Below are 16,900 nucleotides of genomic sequence, written 5' to 3' on the forward strand. Positions count from 1 at the left end.
TCTGTTTACCATGAAGTGATGGGACCAGATGCCATGATCTTAGTTTTCTGAATGTTGAGTTTCAAGCCAACTTTTCACTCTCCTCATTCACTTTCATCAAGAGGCCCTTTAGTTCCTCTTTGCTTTCTGCCGTAAGGGTGGTGTCATCTGCATATCTGAAGTTATTGATATTTCTCCCAGCAATCTTGAGTCTAGCTTGTGCTTCATCCAGCCCAGCATTTCGCATGATGTACTCTGCATATAAGTTAAATAAGCAGGGTGACAATATACAGCCTTGATGTACTTCTTTCCCGATTTGGAACCAGTCTGTTGTTCCATGTTCAGTTCTAACTGTTGCTTCTTGACCTGCATACAGATTTCTCAGGAGGCAGGTAAGGTGGTCTGGTATTCCCATCTCTTGAAGAATTTTCCACAGTTTGTTGTGATCCACACAGTCAAAGGCTTTGGCATAGTCAGTAAAGCAAAAATAGATGTTTTTCTGCAACTCTCTTGCTTTTTTGATAATCTAATGGATGTTGGCCATTTGATCTCTTGTTCCTCTGCCTTTTCTAAATCCAGCTTGAATATCTGGAAGTTCACCATTCACGTATTGTTGAAGCCTGGCTTGGAGGATTTTGAGCATTACTTTGCTAGCATGTGAGATGAGTGCAATTGTGCGGTAATTTGAACATTCTTTGGCATTGCCTTTCTTTGGGACTAGAATGAAAACTGACATTTTCTCCCATCCAAGTACTAACCAGGCCTGACCCTGCTTAGCTTCTGAGATCAGACGAGATCAGGCATGTTCAGGGTGGTATGGCCGTAGACGAAAACTGACATTTTCCAATCCTGTGGTCACTGCTGAGTTTTCCAAATTTGCTGGCATATTGAGTGCAGCACTTTCACAGCATCATCTTTTAAGATTTGAGATAGCTCAACTGGAATTCCATCATCTCCACTAGCTTTGTTCATAGTGATGCTTCCTAAGGCGCACTTGACTTGGCATTCCAGGATGTCTGACTCTAGGTGACTGGTCACGCCATCATGGTTATCTGGGTCATGAAGATCTTTTTTGTATAGTTCTTCTGTGTATTCTTGCCACCTCTTCTTAATATCTTCTGCTTCTGTTAGGTCCATACCATTTCTGTCCTTTATTGTGCCCATCTTTGCATGAAATGATCCCTTGGTATCTCTAATTTTCATGAAGAGATCTCTAGTCACACTATAGATGCCTAGTAAGTATCGGTAGGGGTAGGGAGATCAATCCCCTGACCCACAGTGCTCTGGGCAGGAGTTACCCCCGAAACTGCACCTTCACTCAAGTTCAAAAATCAAATCAGGAGAGGGGACGTCCCTGGTGGTCCAGTGGCTATGACTCTGTGTTCCCAGTGCAGGAGGTCTGGATTTGATCCCTAGTCAGGGAACTAGATCCCACACACCACAACTAAAAGTTCGTGTGCTGTAACTAAAGATCCTGCATGCTGCAACTAAGAACTGACGCAGTCAAATAAATAAAAATTAATATTAGAAAAACTTAGAACCAGAGGACAGGGAGCCCTTCCCCCAACTTCTTGGCTGCCCCCCATTTCAGTTTCTCCCAAATATGAGCCAGTCAGACAGCAGACACAGGGCTCTGTGGTGGAAGGAGCCAGGACTCTATGCCTAACACAGCTGCATTAAGGAGGCATGACCTCGGGCCAGGCTCTTCACCTCCTGTAGACTCAGTTTTCCCATATGGAATATGGGGTGAGATCCAGCATGTAGTGTGTGAGGTTGGTAATTGGCCTGGTATACAGTAGGTGATTAATAACTGTGTCACATTGTTAGTTATTATAATTTCTTGGTGGAGCTTAGACTTTGGACTCTTCTCTCTTGATTGTGACCTCAGACGGGTCTCTGGTCCTCTCGGAGCCTCGTTTTTCCCCATCTGGAAGATGGGGCTGTGCACACCAACCAGAGGCCAACTTCTCTTGTCCAGCACCTTAGCTCCTGTGAGTTAAGCTGGCAGTGATGAGTGGGCCCTGGTGGGTTCTGAGAAGAGGGTCCCTTGCCCCATGAAACACTCAGAGCAACATTTTATTCATCAAAAGGACTTTTACTGAAAGGATCTATTGGGAGGATAATGGATAGGGAGGGTGCCTATGTGGAGTTTGGGTTAGGTGACAGCTGAGGGTCTATGGCCCTCTCTGCTGGAACACCTGGACGTTGGGCACCCCCATCCCACCCACTGGCCTGAAATCACCATAGCCAGAACTGAAGGCACCCAGAAACACACCTCCTGTCTCTAAAAAAGCCCAACCCCACCTTCCAAGGACAGGGCTGGCTGGGCATGTAAACAGAGTCTTGGTGGGGGGGTCCCACGGCCCCCTCAGTGCTGCTTCTCATGGTTGGCTGGGGGCCCAGGAGGTGGGCGTAGGAAGAAGGCGGGGCGCCACAGGCAACGGAAGGCCAGCAAGTGGGGGCCCAGCGCATACAGTAGGTTACACAGGAAGAAGCTGGTCCAGGCATCCTCAGGCACACGGTAGGTGAAGGGCGTGCGCAGGTGCATGGAGGCCCCCATGTGTGAGAACTGTGCCTGGCAGCCAGAAAGGGGGGATGGGTGTCACAGACCAGAGGACCAGTCCCAGCACCGCCAGCATCCTACCATGGGGAACCCGAAAGTTCTTCATCCCTGTCTCTCTGGTCCTGCTGACCTACCTGTCTCCCCTCTTCAATCCCTCTGTCTCTAAACATCCCTGTGCCCCACATGTCCTGTCTATTCTTATCCATTTATCTGTGAGCCTCTGCCCCGCTGCCTAACCAGAAACATCTTCACTGCTGGAAGATCTTCTGCTGGACCCTTCACCCCATCTTTCTGACCTGAGTCTAGCCTGTCCTCCTGGTCTTCCCCACCCCAGGCAGCCTTGACACAAATCCTCTCAATTCTACCTGTAATAGATAAAATAATAATACATCTAATCAAGGTCCTCCTGATCCCACTGCCCTGGCCAGGGTCCAGCCTTTATCAATTCCCATCAGAAACCCAGAAACATGCCCCCAGCTCTGAACCCTCCACTGCTCAAACACTTTCTGTGGCTCCTCATTGTTCTCAGCACAAGCTCCCAAGCCCAGATTTCAAAGCCCTTAGCATCTAGCTGTCAATTTATCTTGCCGCTGCCTTTACCCACGTTATAGCTGTCTAAATCACTGTCCCCCTCTGTGCATTTCTTTATGCTGTTCCCATTCCTGGAATGCTGTTCCCTGCCCAAAGAATTCATACCCATAAATCAAAGCCCATGCCCGCTCTTTTAAGAACTCTGCCCCTCTGGAATCCCTCTCAGCTTCTGTACCCGCTCTGTTCAGTTCTGACCTCATGGGATGGGGTATCTGTGTCTGGCCCATTTTTCTTTCCAACACTAGGAAATCCTGGGAGACTGTCAAGGGCCTGGCATCACCCAGGATGAGCACAAAGGCAATTGATGAGCAGGCAGGGACTCTCTCTCCTAAGCACCGGCCCAGCACACCCCAACCCACCCCACCTCACCTGGCCAATGGCTCCAGCAAATACCAAGGCCCAGTCAGGCAGCCAGGAGCATCCAGGAAAGATGAGGGCATAGATGGCCAGGCCATAGAAAGGCAGCACATAAAACATATTCACCAGCATCTGGGGGGCACACGACTGATGGAGTGAGTAGCTGCTCAGTTAGGTCTCCTGATGTCCCTCAGGTGGTGGCCCCTGGGAGGACCTGGCCAGCCTCAGACTCTATCAAGATTGGGGTTCACTGTATACCCCACCCTTGTGGAAATTACTCCTTTCTTTCCCTTGGGTTTCCCCCCTACACCACTCTCACACACTGAGCCCACCCACCTTCCTCTATATGTAGCATGTGACCCTGGCTTGGTCAATCAGAACATCCCACCCCCCTGGCCATAATAATCAGCTATGAGCATGTGACTTAAACTTGGCCAATCAGAGCCTACTTGGGACTTACACTTAAGCACTGAGGAATTAAGGGCTCGGCCTCCTCTGAGGTGGCTAAATAGGGAGAATGGGAGCCTAGCGCTACCCAAGGCTCTCTGCCATCCCACAAAGGCACCACCTGGGGGTGGGGCACATGCACAGAAAGCAGAGCCCAGAGATGGAGCTGGCTTTGAGCTCCTGGATCCAGCCATACCTGAAGACCACATCTGTGCTTTTCTTGGTAGGACAATAAATTCCATTTGTGCTTCAGCCAGTTTGACTTGTGTTACTTTGGCCCCTGCATCCAAGGGGCCCAGCAGGCCCCCAAGCACAGCAGGGCCGTGGCCCTCCCCCCATCTGCCCTCTCACCTGCACCTTTGGGTAGCTCACGGGGTCTCTCAGGTATGGTTCATACTGATAGATGTAGACAAAGCAGGCATCCATGGGGCAGTCAAGTACCACCTGGGACCCACGGACAAACCAACAGCCTCAAACATCCCTCGCATAGGGATACTTCCCCACCCTCTGGGAGGGGCCCACACCCCCTGCTCTGGCCTTCCCCAGCCTTGGTTTTCTCCTCTGAGAACCCACAGATACTTGAGCTGGGGAGAAGGCTACAGGGAATGGGACTTTGTGATGGAACACTCAGATTAGACTCAGTGAACTTCCCTGGATGATTAGGTGGGAGAGCAGTGGCCTTTTTCCACACTGGATAAAGAAGTTAAAGAAGGGAGGGATGGGCTGGGGAGGGAACTGGAGGCAAGTAGGCTGGCCAGTACAGACTCACCAGGCCCCGAAAGAGGGTGAAGAATGCAGCGAAGATGAGGTAGATGATGAGGGCCAGGTCAACTGGGCGCCGCAGAAGGCCCTTTCTTTGGGCCTCCTCCACCTGCCCCATGAGAAACAGCATGAGAAGTCTGGTATCCAACAGGCACTCAGTGAAGGCTCATCCCTTCTTTCATAATCACCAAAGAGATCTTTCCAAGGAGATAATGTCTTTGGCGAGAAGCAACCCAAATGGGGGACATTCAGGCATTTGGGACAAGGCTGACCTGGGGGCAAGAGACTCACCGTGTTGGGAGTGCAGCAGGTTGGCACCTGGGTCTGGTTGAAGACCCTCAAGCCAGCCCAGCATGGGACCAGCACGAAAGGAACGGTGAGGAAAAATGTAGGCCTGATCTCTGAGCTGTATTTGCCTGCAACGGTAGGAGAGACAGGGTGTCACGAAGCGAGGATCTCCCAGGCCTGGCTGGACCCTTTAGCAGGGCCATGTCAGAGCCCCTGGCTGGAAGCTGTTGAGTCACAAATGCCATCTTAGCTCAGCCCTAACACCTCTGACTCCCCAGTGCTTGTAAGATGATGACCATCCTCCTCAGCTTGGCCTTCCTCAATTTACCTTCGGGACACGGCGCCTACACTTCAGCTGTTTTTTGTTCCCCCTGGATATTCCTCTTTCACAGCCACCCCCACATCCCTGGCTGCCTTCTCTGCTCTGTCTCCCAAGACCTACCTACAAAGCTGTCAGTCTGCCCTCTGGATCCACTTTAAGATTCCCTTCTCATGTCAAGAACATTCTGGGCTAAGTCCCTGGGGTCAGGGACCACTACCTAGGGAAGAAGTGGAATGTACTTCCATTCCTCCAGGAGGAAAATGGGAGAGATGTGGGGAAAGTCTGCCGACTTAGACTGTGAATGGGGAGGCATGCAGTTGGCGGGGGTGCAGGGCTGCCCTCCGCAGACACTGGAAAAGGTATGGAGGACCCTGTGGGGACTTCCAGATGCAGGGCAGTGACCCAGCCCAGGGAGACAGGATTCTGAAGACCCAAGTCCTTACCAAGGATGTTTCCTGGGAGGAACACTAGGATGCTCATGATGAAGGATCCCAGCCAGTAGAGTCCAAGGTTCCGGTAACTCTTCCTGGTCAGGAGATGGAGGAGTAACCGGTAGATACATGTTACCCAGTCTCAGAGCCCCAGGCAGGGTCCAGAGACCAATCTGGGCTCCCCAGGTCTGGACCTCTTGACTTTCACCCAAGACAGAAGGGACAACAGGGAGTTGAATGAGGGGATGAAGAGTCAGACCCTATGTCCCAGGATAGCAGTGGCTGCCCAGGTACAAGGTGTCACAAGAGAAGAGAATCGACCACCCCGGACCCCTGTGACATCCCCTGAATCCTTCTCCTAGCCTTCCTGTCTAAGCCCTAGAGGGGCTTCCTGATTTCCCCTACAGATACTTCTGGCTTCACCCTGGCCTGGGACCTCCCACCTAAGAACTCCGCCTCCTTCCCAGGGTCCAGGTGCCACCCTGCCCGCCTCGCGCACCTTTTACGGATGGCACCAGTCATGGCCAGGTAGAGGAGGTAGTGAACGATGCCATCCCAGTAGCAGATGAAAACTCCATGCGCCGTGCGCAGGTACGGCTCACCCTGCAGGGGCAGGTGTGGGGCTCAGACAGGCAGTAGGACTGCGGGCATCCCAGACCGCTCCCGACTTACCTCCTTGGTGTAGAACGCCATGAAACCCGCCATGTAGCCGTCTTCCTGGAGAGCAATAAGGAGGTCCACCACGGAGGTGAAGGCGAAGACCGCGAAGACTAACGGGAGAGCAGGCGGGGCATTGGCAGTGTGGGGGCGGGGCAAAGATTCGGTGTGGGCGGGGCCTGAGAGCTCTTGTTCGGGACTCAGTTTCCCAAAGCCTCTGTGCAAAACTGCTCCCAGGCCCAACCCCACAAACCACATGACCCACAACCCTTCCTCATAGGGAGGCACAGTCCTTGCCTTAAAGGTGTCCACAGGTTGATGAGAAAGGCACTGTTCTGGCACTCAGGAGCCCCAAGTCAGAAGGGGGAGGCGCCCTGAGATTCCCCAATCAACAAGGGGTCTCCAGTCTCTCTGAGGTTTTCCAGGCTGATGAAGGCCCTTCAAGGACTGCCAGTCTGATGCAGGAAGCCCTTGCCCAAACAGTTCTCTTCCCCAGGACCCTCCCACCAACTCACCAGCATAGAGTGGGTCATAATAGATGTCACTTCGGGACAAGCTGTATATTGCCAGGGAGAGCAGACCCAGGATCAGGGAGCTCATCAACACCACCCCCAGGGGGCTGTGGAGACAAAAACCAAGTCAGGGAGGCCAGGCCCATTTTGAGACCCTATCGCACCCTGGTGAGGGCAAGAGCAGACTTCAGGAAGCTCTAGGTCACCAGGCTGAGATTCCTGTCCATCAAGGAAAGCCATTCCCTGAAACTCCCATTTCCCAGCACCAGGCTCTTGCTCCAACTGTTTCTGACCCACCACCTCAGTTCAGTTCAGTCGCTCAGTCGTGTCTGACTCTTTGGGACCCCATGGACTGCAGCATGCCAGGCTTCCCTGTCTGTCACCAACTCCTAGAGCTTGCTCAAACTCATGTCCATTGAGTTGATGATGCCATCCAACCATCTCATCCTCATGCCCCACCCCCTAACTCCTTCCGAAAGTCTTTCCACTTGGCAAAGTCCTATTCATCCTTCATGGCCCATCTACACTGCTCCTCTTCCAGGTGCAGAGGGAACCTCTGTCAACCCCTTCTGACTATGTGATTTATCCGGTCACCTGATGATGTGTCAGCTTGCTTATTCATTCAACAATTCCAATACCCTCTGTGGTCAGTTCCAGTGCTCACAACCACCAAAGGATCTCTAGAGCTTAGCTCTGTACACCTCACTGTCTGAAGCTCCTGACTCCTCCCAGATAAAGTCCAAATGTTTCCATCAGCCCCACCCCACCCCTGCATTGATCTGTTCCTATCAACCTGATAAGGCACGGCAACCACCTGTAGAGATAATAGACGCCAGGTCGCTGGGCAGCCCCCAACACTTGGCAAACCAAGGCCCAGAGAGTGTGGGAGACATATCCAAGGTCACAAAGTCTCCCCTTACACTCTCTCCAGATCCCTACCTTCTCCCGACCCCTTAGGATCCCCATTCTTGGCCCCATCCAACCAACAATGACGATTATAGTAATTAGCTGAGACCACAACAGCGTCTTGGCACACAGTTCATAATCCTTGACTGTAACTATGGAATGAGTCTAGGATTATGTCCATTACACAATGAAGAAACCGAGGCTCCCCGGGGCAACCTGGCTCACTCGGAGTCCAGGCGGGTGGAACCAGGAATTTGTACCCAAGGAGCCAACTCCGCAGTCAAGATTCCCTCTACCCCATGTCTCAGGCTGTGTTGGTTTTGGGAATATGAGGGATTGGTGGATGGCTGGTATTGAGTGGCTGGATCCACCGGGTTGAGGCCTGGGGTTAGGTGAGAGGGACAGGGGAGGTGGAAGCATGGAGGGGAAACGGAGGCTATGTACAGGGTGGGCCAGCCCCTGAAGAGAAGAAAGTTTCAGACAGACGATGGAGGAACAGTCTGGTAGGGGTAGTGCAGCAGAACTTGTGTGTGGCAAGAGCCGGGTCACTGGGGCCTTATCTGGAACAATACTTTGACCCTTGGCGACTTTGGAGTCTGTGCTGGGCACATCCCTGGGAAAACTCCAGAAACCTTCCAAAACCCTGCCTTGTTAGGGGCTCTGTTTCTCCAAGTCCCTCCCCCCAGGCCCCCAACGTCCTAGGAGGGCCCCAGCTCCACCACACTGCTCCAGCCGGCTGGAAGGGTATTTCCGGTTGGAAGCGAGGGGCTCTCCTGACCCAGCCCCCTTCTCCCCCGGCCCGCGGCGCGGGGCCGCTCGGCGCAGGGGAGCCCGCGCATCCGCATCCCGCCCGCTTCGCGGCCTCACACGCCAACCCGGCCCCGCCGCCCCAGAGGCCTCCCCGGCCCCTTCCCGCACGCACTAGGAGAGCACGGAGACATAGTTGAGCGCGAAGGACAACGGGAGGGCGCCCAGCGATAGAACAGCGATCTTGCCCGCCAGCGGCGGGATGTCCATAGCGGCGACGCCGGGACCCCGGCTCGGCTCCTGCGGGGCTGTGCCTCTGGGCGCCGAGGTGCCAGGGACCCAGCCAGACTCGGCCCCGCCTGGCGCAAAGGTCGCCCCGTCCGCCCCCCCCACCCCCGCGCCGCTGTGATTGCCCCGCGAGCTCCCGGGGAGCCTCCGAGGCCCCTCCCTCTCCCAGCGGCCCCTCCCCTCCATTGATAGCCTCGCCGGACTAAGGGCAGCGCCTGCCGCCCAGCCGGTTTCGCTTTCTACTAATGCTAATTAGAACACAATTCCTCAGAATGCTTCCATTTCTGCGTCCTGGAGGTCCTCGGCCAGCAACTTCACTCTAACTGGAGTTCGTCCTCCGGGCCTCGTTCTGCACTTCTTTCTTCACCCTAAGGTGCAGGCGTCCCATCCTTGACTCCGACCCCGAAGGGGAGTCCCTTTTTAATTCTTCACATTTCCCAAACCTCTCTCGAACCCAGGTCAAGTGGGTACTGATTCTGCGTTTCTGCGCACTGGCAGAGAACCTTACCCGCCTGGGTGCAGAGTTCCCTTTAGTGCCCTGGGATTTGAGTTTTCATGCGATGGGCTCAAATTTAAACACGTGTCCAGGCAGGTGTGAAGTTTTGACTGGGCCCCGGGGGTAGGGGGCAGGGGAGGGCATCTCAAGGCAGACTGTCTTGGGTTGGCAACACCTTGAAGGGCTCGGTGATTCTCTACTGTTTCTTCCATGTGGAACACGGGCTAACGTGGGCGGGTCGGAAGGGTGGGGCCCAAGGGGCGGCTAAGGATGGTGAGGAGTTTGATGATGGTGTTCCTGGCAGGAAGAATAGCTCAAGCTTTGGACTGAGCATCAGAAGGGAGACCCTAGGGCTGGGGCGGTGGCGGAGGTTCACAGAGGAACGTGGGGTGGGCGTGCGAGGGTTCTGGACAGCCGGTAGGAGGCTGGGCTCCATCATGGGGCAAACGCAAGGGGGCAGAGCTGGACCAGGGAGGGGGTTGCAGGATGGAGGGAGAATTAGGAAGCAGCAGTCTATCAACCCTTCCAACTAGCCTGGATTCTTGCCCATGTGGTGCTTGTGGCTGCAGGAAGTAGGGTAAGCAGTGCCCACTTGATTCCTGTCTCAAGGAAACCTACAGTCCTTTTTTGGGGGGGGGGGGGCTGCACCATTAGGGCTTTGGGACTTTAGTTACCTGACTAGCGATTGAACTTGGGGCACAGTTGTTAAAGTGCAAATTTTAACCACTGGACCACCAGGGAATTCCCTGGGGTAAAATTCTAACCCTCACATCCCCCACTCCCTGCTCCTGTCCTAGCCAGGGCCCCATCTCCACAGGCCAGCTGGGTCCCCTCTCTGCGCCTGGGTGACAAGATGATCTTTGGCCACTGACTCAAAACCTTCCTTCCTCAGGGGCCTGTTTCCCTTGTGAAGTTCAGGTTCCTGTGGGCTGACCTGAATCTCCAGCCTCCTTTCTTGACCTTTCTCAATTCCAGTGGTTTCAATTCCCTACATGCCCCTCTCCTGTCTGCAAGATGGACCCTCCCCTATTTCCTCACCTCTTAAAGCAGGCTGCAGGGTCCTATCTTCCAGGCAGCTCACCCTGTCACCCCAGCCCCACTTTTACCCCTGGAGGGCCAGGGGTCTGCTCTTACACCCCGTATCTGGGAGATGCCTACACATCCCCCGGGCATTTGGAGGCCTCCTCTTCCAACTCTCCCCCCTGGCTGGGGCTAAAGTCCATGGTCTGAGTCTGGTGATCCTTTTGGTCACTGAGAATTAAATGGAAAGGTGACCTTGACCTGGAGAGCAAGGTGTTAGGGACCAACCCCCAGGGTTCCCGTCGTTGGAACCTCCGGCACCCAGAACTTCACCCTTGTGCTCAGGACTCTGGCTACCTGGGCAGGCTCCATGTGACCCCCTTGCCTTGCCCTGGGAACAGCATCCATCCAGGGGAGACAGGGTAGTGTGTGTCACTCCAACCAGAGATCTGCTGCTGAGATCCCCAGATTCCCTCACTGAGACATTCCCCAGACCACCTCCACTGCAGGTCCCGGTCCCTCTTTACAGCATTCATCAGTCTCAGATGGTGTTAGGGGTCCATGACCACAGCCCAGCAGAGTGTGAGTGCCCAGGGCAGATCCTGTCCATCCGGTTCAGTCAGTGCTCAGTGTCTGCTGAACAACTGTGTGAACTGCAGGCCGGCCCAGGAGCCTGATGCAGCTTGAGTCCTCAGACCCCTTGAGCCCACAGGGGCTGAGCAGGACCCACTGTATCGGGCAGGGGGGTGAGTTACAGGGGCCCCCAGTGCCTCAGGCCCTGATATTCCAAGCATGGCTCACAGATTTTGGAGACCTTGCACAAGTTGCTCACCCAAGATCCCCAGGTGATTTCTGCACAAACATGAGGCACCGGCTCTGGAGATGGGGTGAGCTCTCGGCGCGCACTGTGGTCTGGGGTGGCCCCTAGCCTCCCCTCTTCCGGGAGGCGTCTGATGCCCCAGTCCAGTGTGTCTGCGCAGGAAGCCGTCTCCAGAGGCATGAGCCCGAGGGACCTGTACGTCCACCCTACTCGGGATGCAGGGCAGCCGGGATGGCTTGGGCGACAGCATCACCAGCCAGGTCTGCTGTATGCGGTGTGGCTGGGAGGCCCTGCCAGTGCCACCTGTCGAGAGGGGAAGGGCACAGGTGTGCCCGGGTCCACCTGCCTTGTGGGTCTGAGTGAGAACTGCGCCTGCCTGGGGAGCCCTCCTGTGGTACAGTGCCAGGCTAGGAGGTCCCTTAGGCCCTCAGCCTAGGTCTCCTTGAGCTGCTGGCTACTCCTCCAAAATTCCTCTCCTCAACTCCAACCCAGGCTGATGGGGGACCCCACGAGCAAACAAAGGTCCAGGTGATTTTCCAGGATTCCTTGGGCATTGGGCAGCCTTCACAGGCGGATCCTGTGCCCCCCGTCCACCCTGGCCCCTGCTGCTAAGGAACAGGAGGGGTTTCTGGTGATGGCAAGACCAGGCTGCCACAGCAGGCAGGCTCTGGGGTTTTAATACACAGCACAACACTCGCAACAACAGGAAGGGCGGGCAGAAATGCAGGCTGGAACATTCCACAGTCCAGGGATGGTCAGTCTTTTGGAAAGTACACTTGTGCATTTCTCCAGAATACTCAGTAGTAAGGCCGTCTGGGATTGTTCTGTGGGAAGCAAGAAAGATAAAATGGGAGGTGATTATGCTAAAGGGAGACAGCAGTTCCTCCCATCCAGAACCTACCAGGAGCAGCTAGCTCACACTCTCCAGAAGGGTGGGCAGGCCTTGGGGAGGAGAGACAACTTGAGCACAAGTGGAAGAGGGGGAGGTGGGTGTGCTGACGAGCCTAGCTGGACTGTGGAGGAGGGACACTTCTGTCACCAGCACCCCCTCTCCAGTGGGGGACCTGACCCCAGAGAGACAAGATGGGCTGTCACCAGCACCCCTTCCAGTGGGGGAGCTGTGGTGACCCCACAGAGACAAGAGAAGGCACGGGGACACGCACCAGGGGGTTGGGCCGGAAGCGGTAGGCCAGCATCATCCTCTTGCGGAAAGCCTCGTACTCGTCATCTTCCTTGGAGAGCTCGGCTGGCCGGTCAATGCCAAAGCCAGCGCCATCTACCGTGGTGGTGCCCCTGCATTGGGGCAACGGGTGGGGTGAGCAGGGAAGTGGGATGGTGCCAGTGGAAAAGGGGGTGAGGGGCCTGAGCTTGGGGGCAGAGAGGCCTCACGCCCCTGGATGGGCTCAGCAGCAGCGCCCCAATGCAGCTCAGTGTGGGGTACGCTGGGCTGGGCAGCAGCTGTCTGCGACACACTGGCACTCTGAGAAGATGGAGCCCAAGGTGGTCCCACCACCAGAGTCCACGGCCCTGACCTACGTCTCTGCGTGGGGCTTTTCCTCTGCCCGAGCCCCCGCACTGGCAGCCGCACTCACTTGTTGACGGGGTTCTTGATGCCCTGTCCCTCCGAGCCCAGGCCGTCCCCCTCCTTCCAGCCCATCTTCATCAGCATCTGGTAGCCGATGTTCTCAATCGTCAGCTTGAACTCCTTGTACTCTGAGTAGTCAGGCTCACGGCCTTCCTGCAGGGGAGGAGGCGGCCGTCATCCACCGGGGCTGCAGCCACCCCCAATCCCAGCTCTGGCCCAGAACCCCACTCCACCCCATGGCCTCTGGGACCATCTGCCCCTCTGCCTCCCCACCACCATGTCAGACTCTTTGAGAAAAGATCAAGCTGCCCCCTGTCAGGGTTCCTGGAGCCAAAAGCAGTGCCAAGTTCCCTGGTGGCCAAGTCAAAGAGGGCAAGATATCAGGTCACACAGGCCTTGACCACCATGAGAAAGATCCACGGTTCATCAGAGAAGACAAAGCTCATGTTCCAAGAGCCATTTGTTACACAGAGCGCTAAAAAGAAGCCATGATCAATAAGGTGACCACCTCACTGATGAGATGATATGCTACAATGCAGTTTTACAAAGCCCTCAAAAGCCGACGTGGAATGTTCTACCTCAGCTCTCTCCACTTGAGCAGGAAGGCAGCTCGGGAGGAATGTTTTCATTCTGGAGAGCCCAATACGTGGGGGTGTCTGCCTGAGAAATGCCTTGCCTGTAATCTGCACTTAATTGGCTCCACTGGAAGCAGAATTTCCCTAAAGTCCTGGGAAGCATTTCTAAAGTGGCAACTGAGCTGCTATTTGCTAACGTCCTACACAGATGGCATCTGTCACAAGTAGATGCCTCTCCTGGAGGAGGGCTCAACGTCCCCGGTGAGCCAGGGGCCTGAGGGCACCGCAGGTGCCTGCCCCAGGAGGAGGCTGCAGCCCGGGCTCTTCCCCGTTACCTTCAGGGCCTTGAAGGTCTCCATGAACTTCTCCAGCTCGTCCGGCGGCAGGAAGTCCCCGATGAAGTGTTTGCCCCGGCCCATCTTTGTCAGCTGCTCCGCCCATTCTGCCCAGAGATGGGGTAAAGGTGAGAGGAAGGAGCGGGTGTCGGCCCCACAGTCCACGTATGAGTCTCAGGGGGAGTCTGAGGCCGTGGGGAATGAATGAGGCAGCTGCTGAAACCCTGACGTGAGCCCCAGCTCTCCCACACAGCCCTCCTGGGTACTGTGTTCAGGTGCCAGGGAACACCCAGAGGACCACGCACTTGTCACTGGAGAAACAGGCACAAGAGGCCAGCTCTCCCGCCCGCGGCCCCGCCCGCCGGGCAGGCGAGCGGGCGTCTGACCCCCGGCGCCCGCAGGGCCTCGGCCCGGGCCCGCCCCTGGGCCCACCTCGGGTCTTGTCCATCTCCATGCGCCGCAGCTGGTGCTCCCAGGTGCCCAGCTCGCTGTCCACCTCCTCGTCACTGTCATAGCCATGCTGGTGCTGCTGCAGCGCCTTCTCCCACAGCAGCTGCATGTCCTGCATCGCGCGCTTGTGCTGCATGATCATGTCGTACACCTGCTGCATCTGCGGGCGGCACACAGCAGTGAGCGAGGCATGGCCCCGCCTCCCGCGTGCCCGAGGGGCTCGGAGCACGTGCCCAGGGAGGCACCGAGTCTGGTGCCAGGACATGCCCTGGGCTTCCTCAATCTCTGTTCTGAGCAGGGAGGACCTCTCTCTAGTTTTTCCCAGAGGTTGGCCTAGAATCTGCAGTATCCTGGCACCATCACTGTGGCCCGAACGAGGGTGACGTGGGCTTCTGAGCCCTGGGAGGATCGAGGGTGACGTGACGCGGCTGCCAGCCTGGAGGAGGTGGCCTGGGTAAGTTGTCCCAGCTATTCCAGCGGTCTGTGTCCTGGCCACAGAACACCGGGTGAGCCGGCCCTCACTCCAACAATGCCCAACGCCGTCTGGGCAGCTGTCACATTATTCAGGGCACCCGGTACCAGCCAGGCTTATTCTGTATTGAGTGCTGGAGGGAACTATAAGGAAAATTTAAATGGAGGCCATCCAGTCGGGACTAGCCCACGAGTGCAGTGGGGAGTAGCCATGAGGCATTCGTTGCAGAGGCTGTCCAGGCAGCGTGAGAAGGCCTGGCTCTGGACACAACTGTGGGCTGGGGGGGGCCCTCGGGGGATGGCCTGCCACTGACAGGGGACCTACCTAACCAAGAGCCTCTCCCCTGGGGGGGGGTCCACCTGGCACCACAAAGAGGCTCAGAAAGAACACACCGCGACCACTGCACCACCGGCCAGAGTGGGAGACAACACTCCACCAGCCCCTGTGGAGCCTGCCTGCCTGCCCCCCAGGTCTTACCTCCTGTTGCTCCTTCAGCTGCTTCTTCTGGGCATCCGAAAGCTCCGTGACACCCACCAGACCCACGGGCTTCCCCTTCTCGTAGCCAAGACCCTTGAGGTCCTGAACTAGAAACAAGACACGGGCTGGTCAGCACTGGACATGTGACCCCAGCCGTGCACTCGTGTCAAGGCAGAGTCCACGAGCTGACGACGCCCGAGGGAGCAGTCAGGACCCTGTCACTTGATGGCCTCATGGGGCCTGCTCTGCCCCCTCATGTGCGTGCAGCCCCATTCCCATCTGACTGCTCCAGGCAAGCTCTATGACCCCCACTGCAGACGCTGATGCCAAAACTCAGGCAGCCTGGGCCCCACTCAAGCCGACAGAGCTAACAGGTGACAAGGTGGGGAATCTGCAAAGCCAGAGATGTGGCAGCTGAGAGTGTGCATGTGTGTGTGCACACAGGTTCCTGGAAGTCAGCCCTACGGTACAGGTTTGGAGCCTGGCATAAGAACTCTGTTAGCTCCTTCTTCAGAGGCAGCCAACCATCTTTAAAGCAACTGACATTTAAACTTGGCATCACCTTTGGAGCTTGGCTGGAACCCACCACACTAATTCACATGAAGATGCTGTAGAGGCCCCATCTCAGAGTTGGAAACCACCACCCTGCAGGTGGTGGCTTCCTGGGGAACAACTCGCAGAAGAGACGCAGAGGCCTCTCTGGAGGCTGGAGGAGCCATGTCTTCCCAGATCAGTGGGGCTGGGGCTCTGCCTGCAAGAACCACTCACAGGTGCTTTTGGGCCCTAATCCCTCCTCAGTCTGTGGGGCTCTGGAGGATACCGGGGAACACAGTGGAGAGAACAAAGGAGCCAAGGTCTGAGCAGTCTGCTGTTCGCCTGGATCTCGCCCAACGTCCCTCTCCTCCCCGGGCCACTTCACCAGTGAGCAGGCAGGCGGGGGCGGCCACAATTCCCTGGGAACAGTGTGGGCCACTGGGGCTTGAACCTGAACCTGAGACTCTGGAGCCGGCACCTGTCCCCTAGACCATGAAGGACACTTCTTTAGCAGCCGGGGCAGGACCTCAGGGACATGACCTCTGAGCTGGGACATGCATGCCTGAGAGCAGCCCCCACATCCGAGCACCCTCCTGTACACTGGACACCACACCTGGAACTTGGGCAGCAATTTGACCCTAGCACCATCAACCCTGGGCAGAGATGAGATCTAGAGCCCCAGTGGGCACTAAACTCTTCAGGTAGTAGCCAAGGGGGCACTGAGCAGGAGACTACTCTCAGAGTGGGCAGGGCCAACAGGCCAGCCCTGTGACCTGGGTGAGACGCCTTCCGCTTCAGCCCATCCTCGGACGGCAAATGTAGGTGTTGGCGTCAGGTCACACAGGACTTTTCTATGCGTGTGTGTCCAGCGCCAGTCAAGTCAGGGCTGAGGGAGGTTGAGAGGGTTCTGCCCATGGTACAGGCTGTGTGGTGAAGGAGTCAGACAGAGAGCATGAGCTTACTGGTCACCAATATCTCCTACATGATGCCATGACAACAGACCCCCACCCTTAATGGTTTGTGGTAGAAAATGAGCAATGAGGCCACACACTGGCTGTCTCTGAAACTGCTGGCAAGGAGGGGAAGCTGGAGATAACTGTACAAAACTGACTGTAGTGATTACTGTGCTTATCACTGTGCATTTCCTGAGCCTTCTATGACAAGACTAAATGTGAGTACTTTAAAGCTTAGGAAAAAACAGGACCATCCATATGTTGTCTGTAAGTGACTTACTTTAGATATAGACACAAATAGGTTGAGAGTAAAAAGAAGGAAAACGATGCAAA

At 55.8% G+C, this 16,900-nt stretch overlaps 2 protein-coding genes across 2 annotated transcripts in view; both read right to left on the minus strand.

Moving 5' to 3' along the window:
• Positions 1 to 2,053: 2,053 nt before the first annotated feature.
• Positions 2,054 to 8,932, minus strand: TM6SF2 (transmembrane 6 superfamily member 2). Its single transcript, XM_043464446.1, has 10 exons — positions 8,738 to 8,932; positions 6,913 to 7,016; positions 6,413 to 6,510; positions 6,240 to 6,343; positions 5,753 to 5,835; positions 4,991 to 5,115; positions 4,707 to 4,808; positions 4,289 to 4,381; positions 3,503 to 3,622; positions 2,054 to 2,554 (listed from the first exon to the last, which is right to left on the minus strand). The coding sequence occupies exons 1-10, from the start codon at positions 8,830 to 8,832 to the stop codon at positions 2,348 to 2,350; spliced, it is 1,131 nt and encodes a 376-aa protein (XP_043320381.1). The 5' UTR covers positions 8,833 to 8,932; the 3' UTR covers positions 2,054 to 2,347.
• A 2,879-nt stretch (positions 8,933 to 11,811) lies between these two features.
• The window catches only part of SUGP1 (SURP and G-patch domain containing 1), a 30,199-nt gene continuing 25,110 nt past the window's right edge, over positions 11,812 to 16,900 (minus strand). The window contains exons 9-14 of the mRNA XM_043467470.1: positions 15,081 to 15,187; positions 14,114 to 14,291; positions 13,682 to 13,788; positions 12,779 to 12,924; positions 12,350 to 12,479; positions 11,812 to 12,010 (exon numbers count right to left, since the gene is read on the minus strand). Coding sequence (XP_043323405.1) covers positions 11,984 to 12,010; positions 12,350 to 12,479; positions 12,779 to 12,924; positions 13,682 to 13,788; positions 14,114 to 14,291; positions 15,081 to 15,187 — 695 coding nt within the window. The 3' untranslated portion in view covers positions 11,812 to 11,983. The remainder of the gene's footprint in view (positions 12,011 to 12,349; positions 12,480 to 12,778; positions 12,925 to 13,681; positions 13,789 to 14,113; positions 14,292 to 15,080; positions 15,188 to 16,900) is intronic.

This window comes from Cervus canadensis, chromosome 4 (genome assembly GCF_019320065.1).
Source record: "Cervus canadensis isolate Bull #8, Minnesota chromosome 4, ASM1932006v1, whole genome shotgun sequence".
In the NCBI taxonomy this organism is placed as follows: domain Eukaryota; kingdom Metazoa; phylum Chordata; class Mammalia; order Artiodactyla; family Cervidae; genus Cervus; species Cervus canadensis.

Excerpts from the sequence above, each read along its gene's own strand:
- TM6SF2 (XM_043464446.1), bottom strand. The coding sequence starts at position 8,832 with ATGGACATCCCGCCGCTGGCGGGCAAGATCGCTGTTCTATCGCTGGGC. Across the intron at positions 7,017-8,737 it reads TATGTCTCCGTGCTCTCCTA|CCCCCTGGGGGTGGTGTTGA; the intron begins GTGCGTGCGGGA and ends TTGTCTCCACAG. Across the intron at positions 5,836-6,239 it reads ACTGGTGCCATCCGTAAAAG|GAAGAGTTACCGGAACCTTG; the intron begins GTGCGCGAGGCG and ends TCTCCTGACCAG.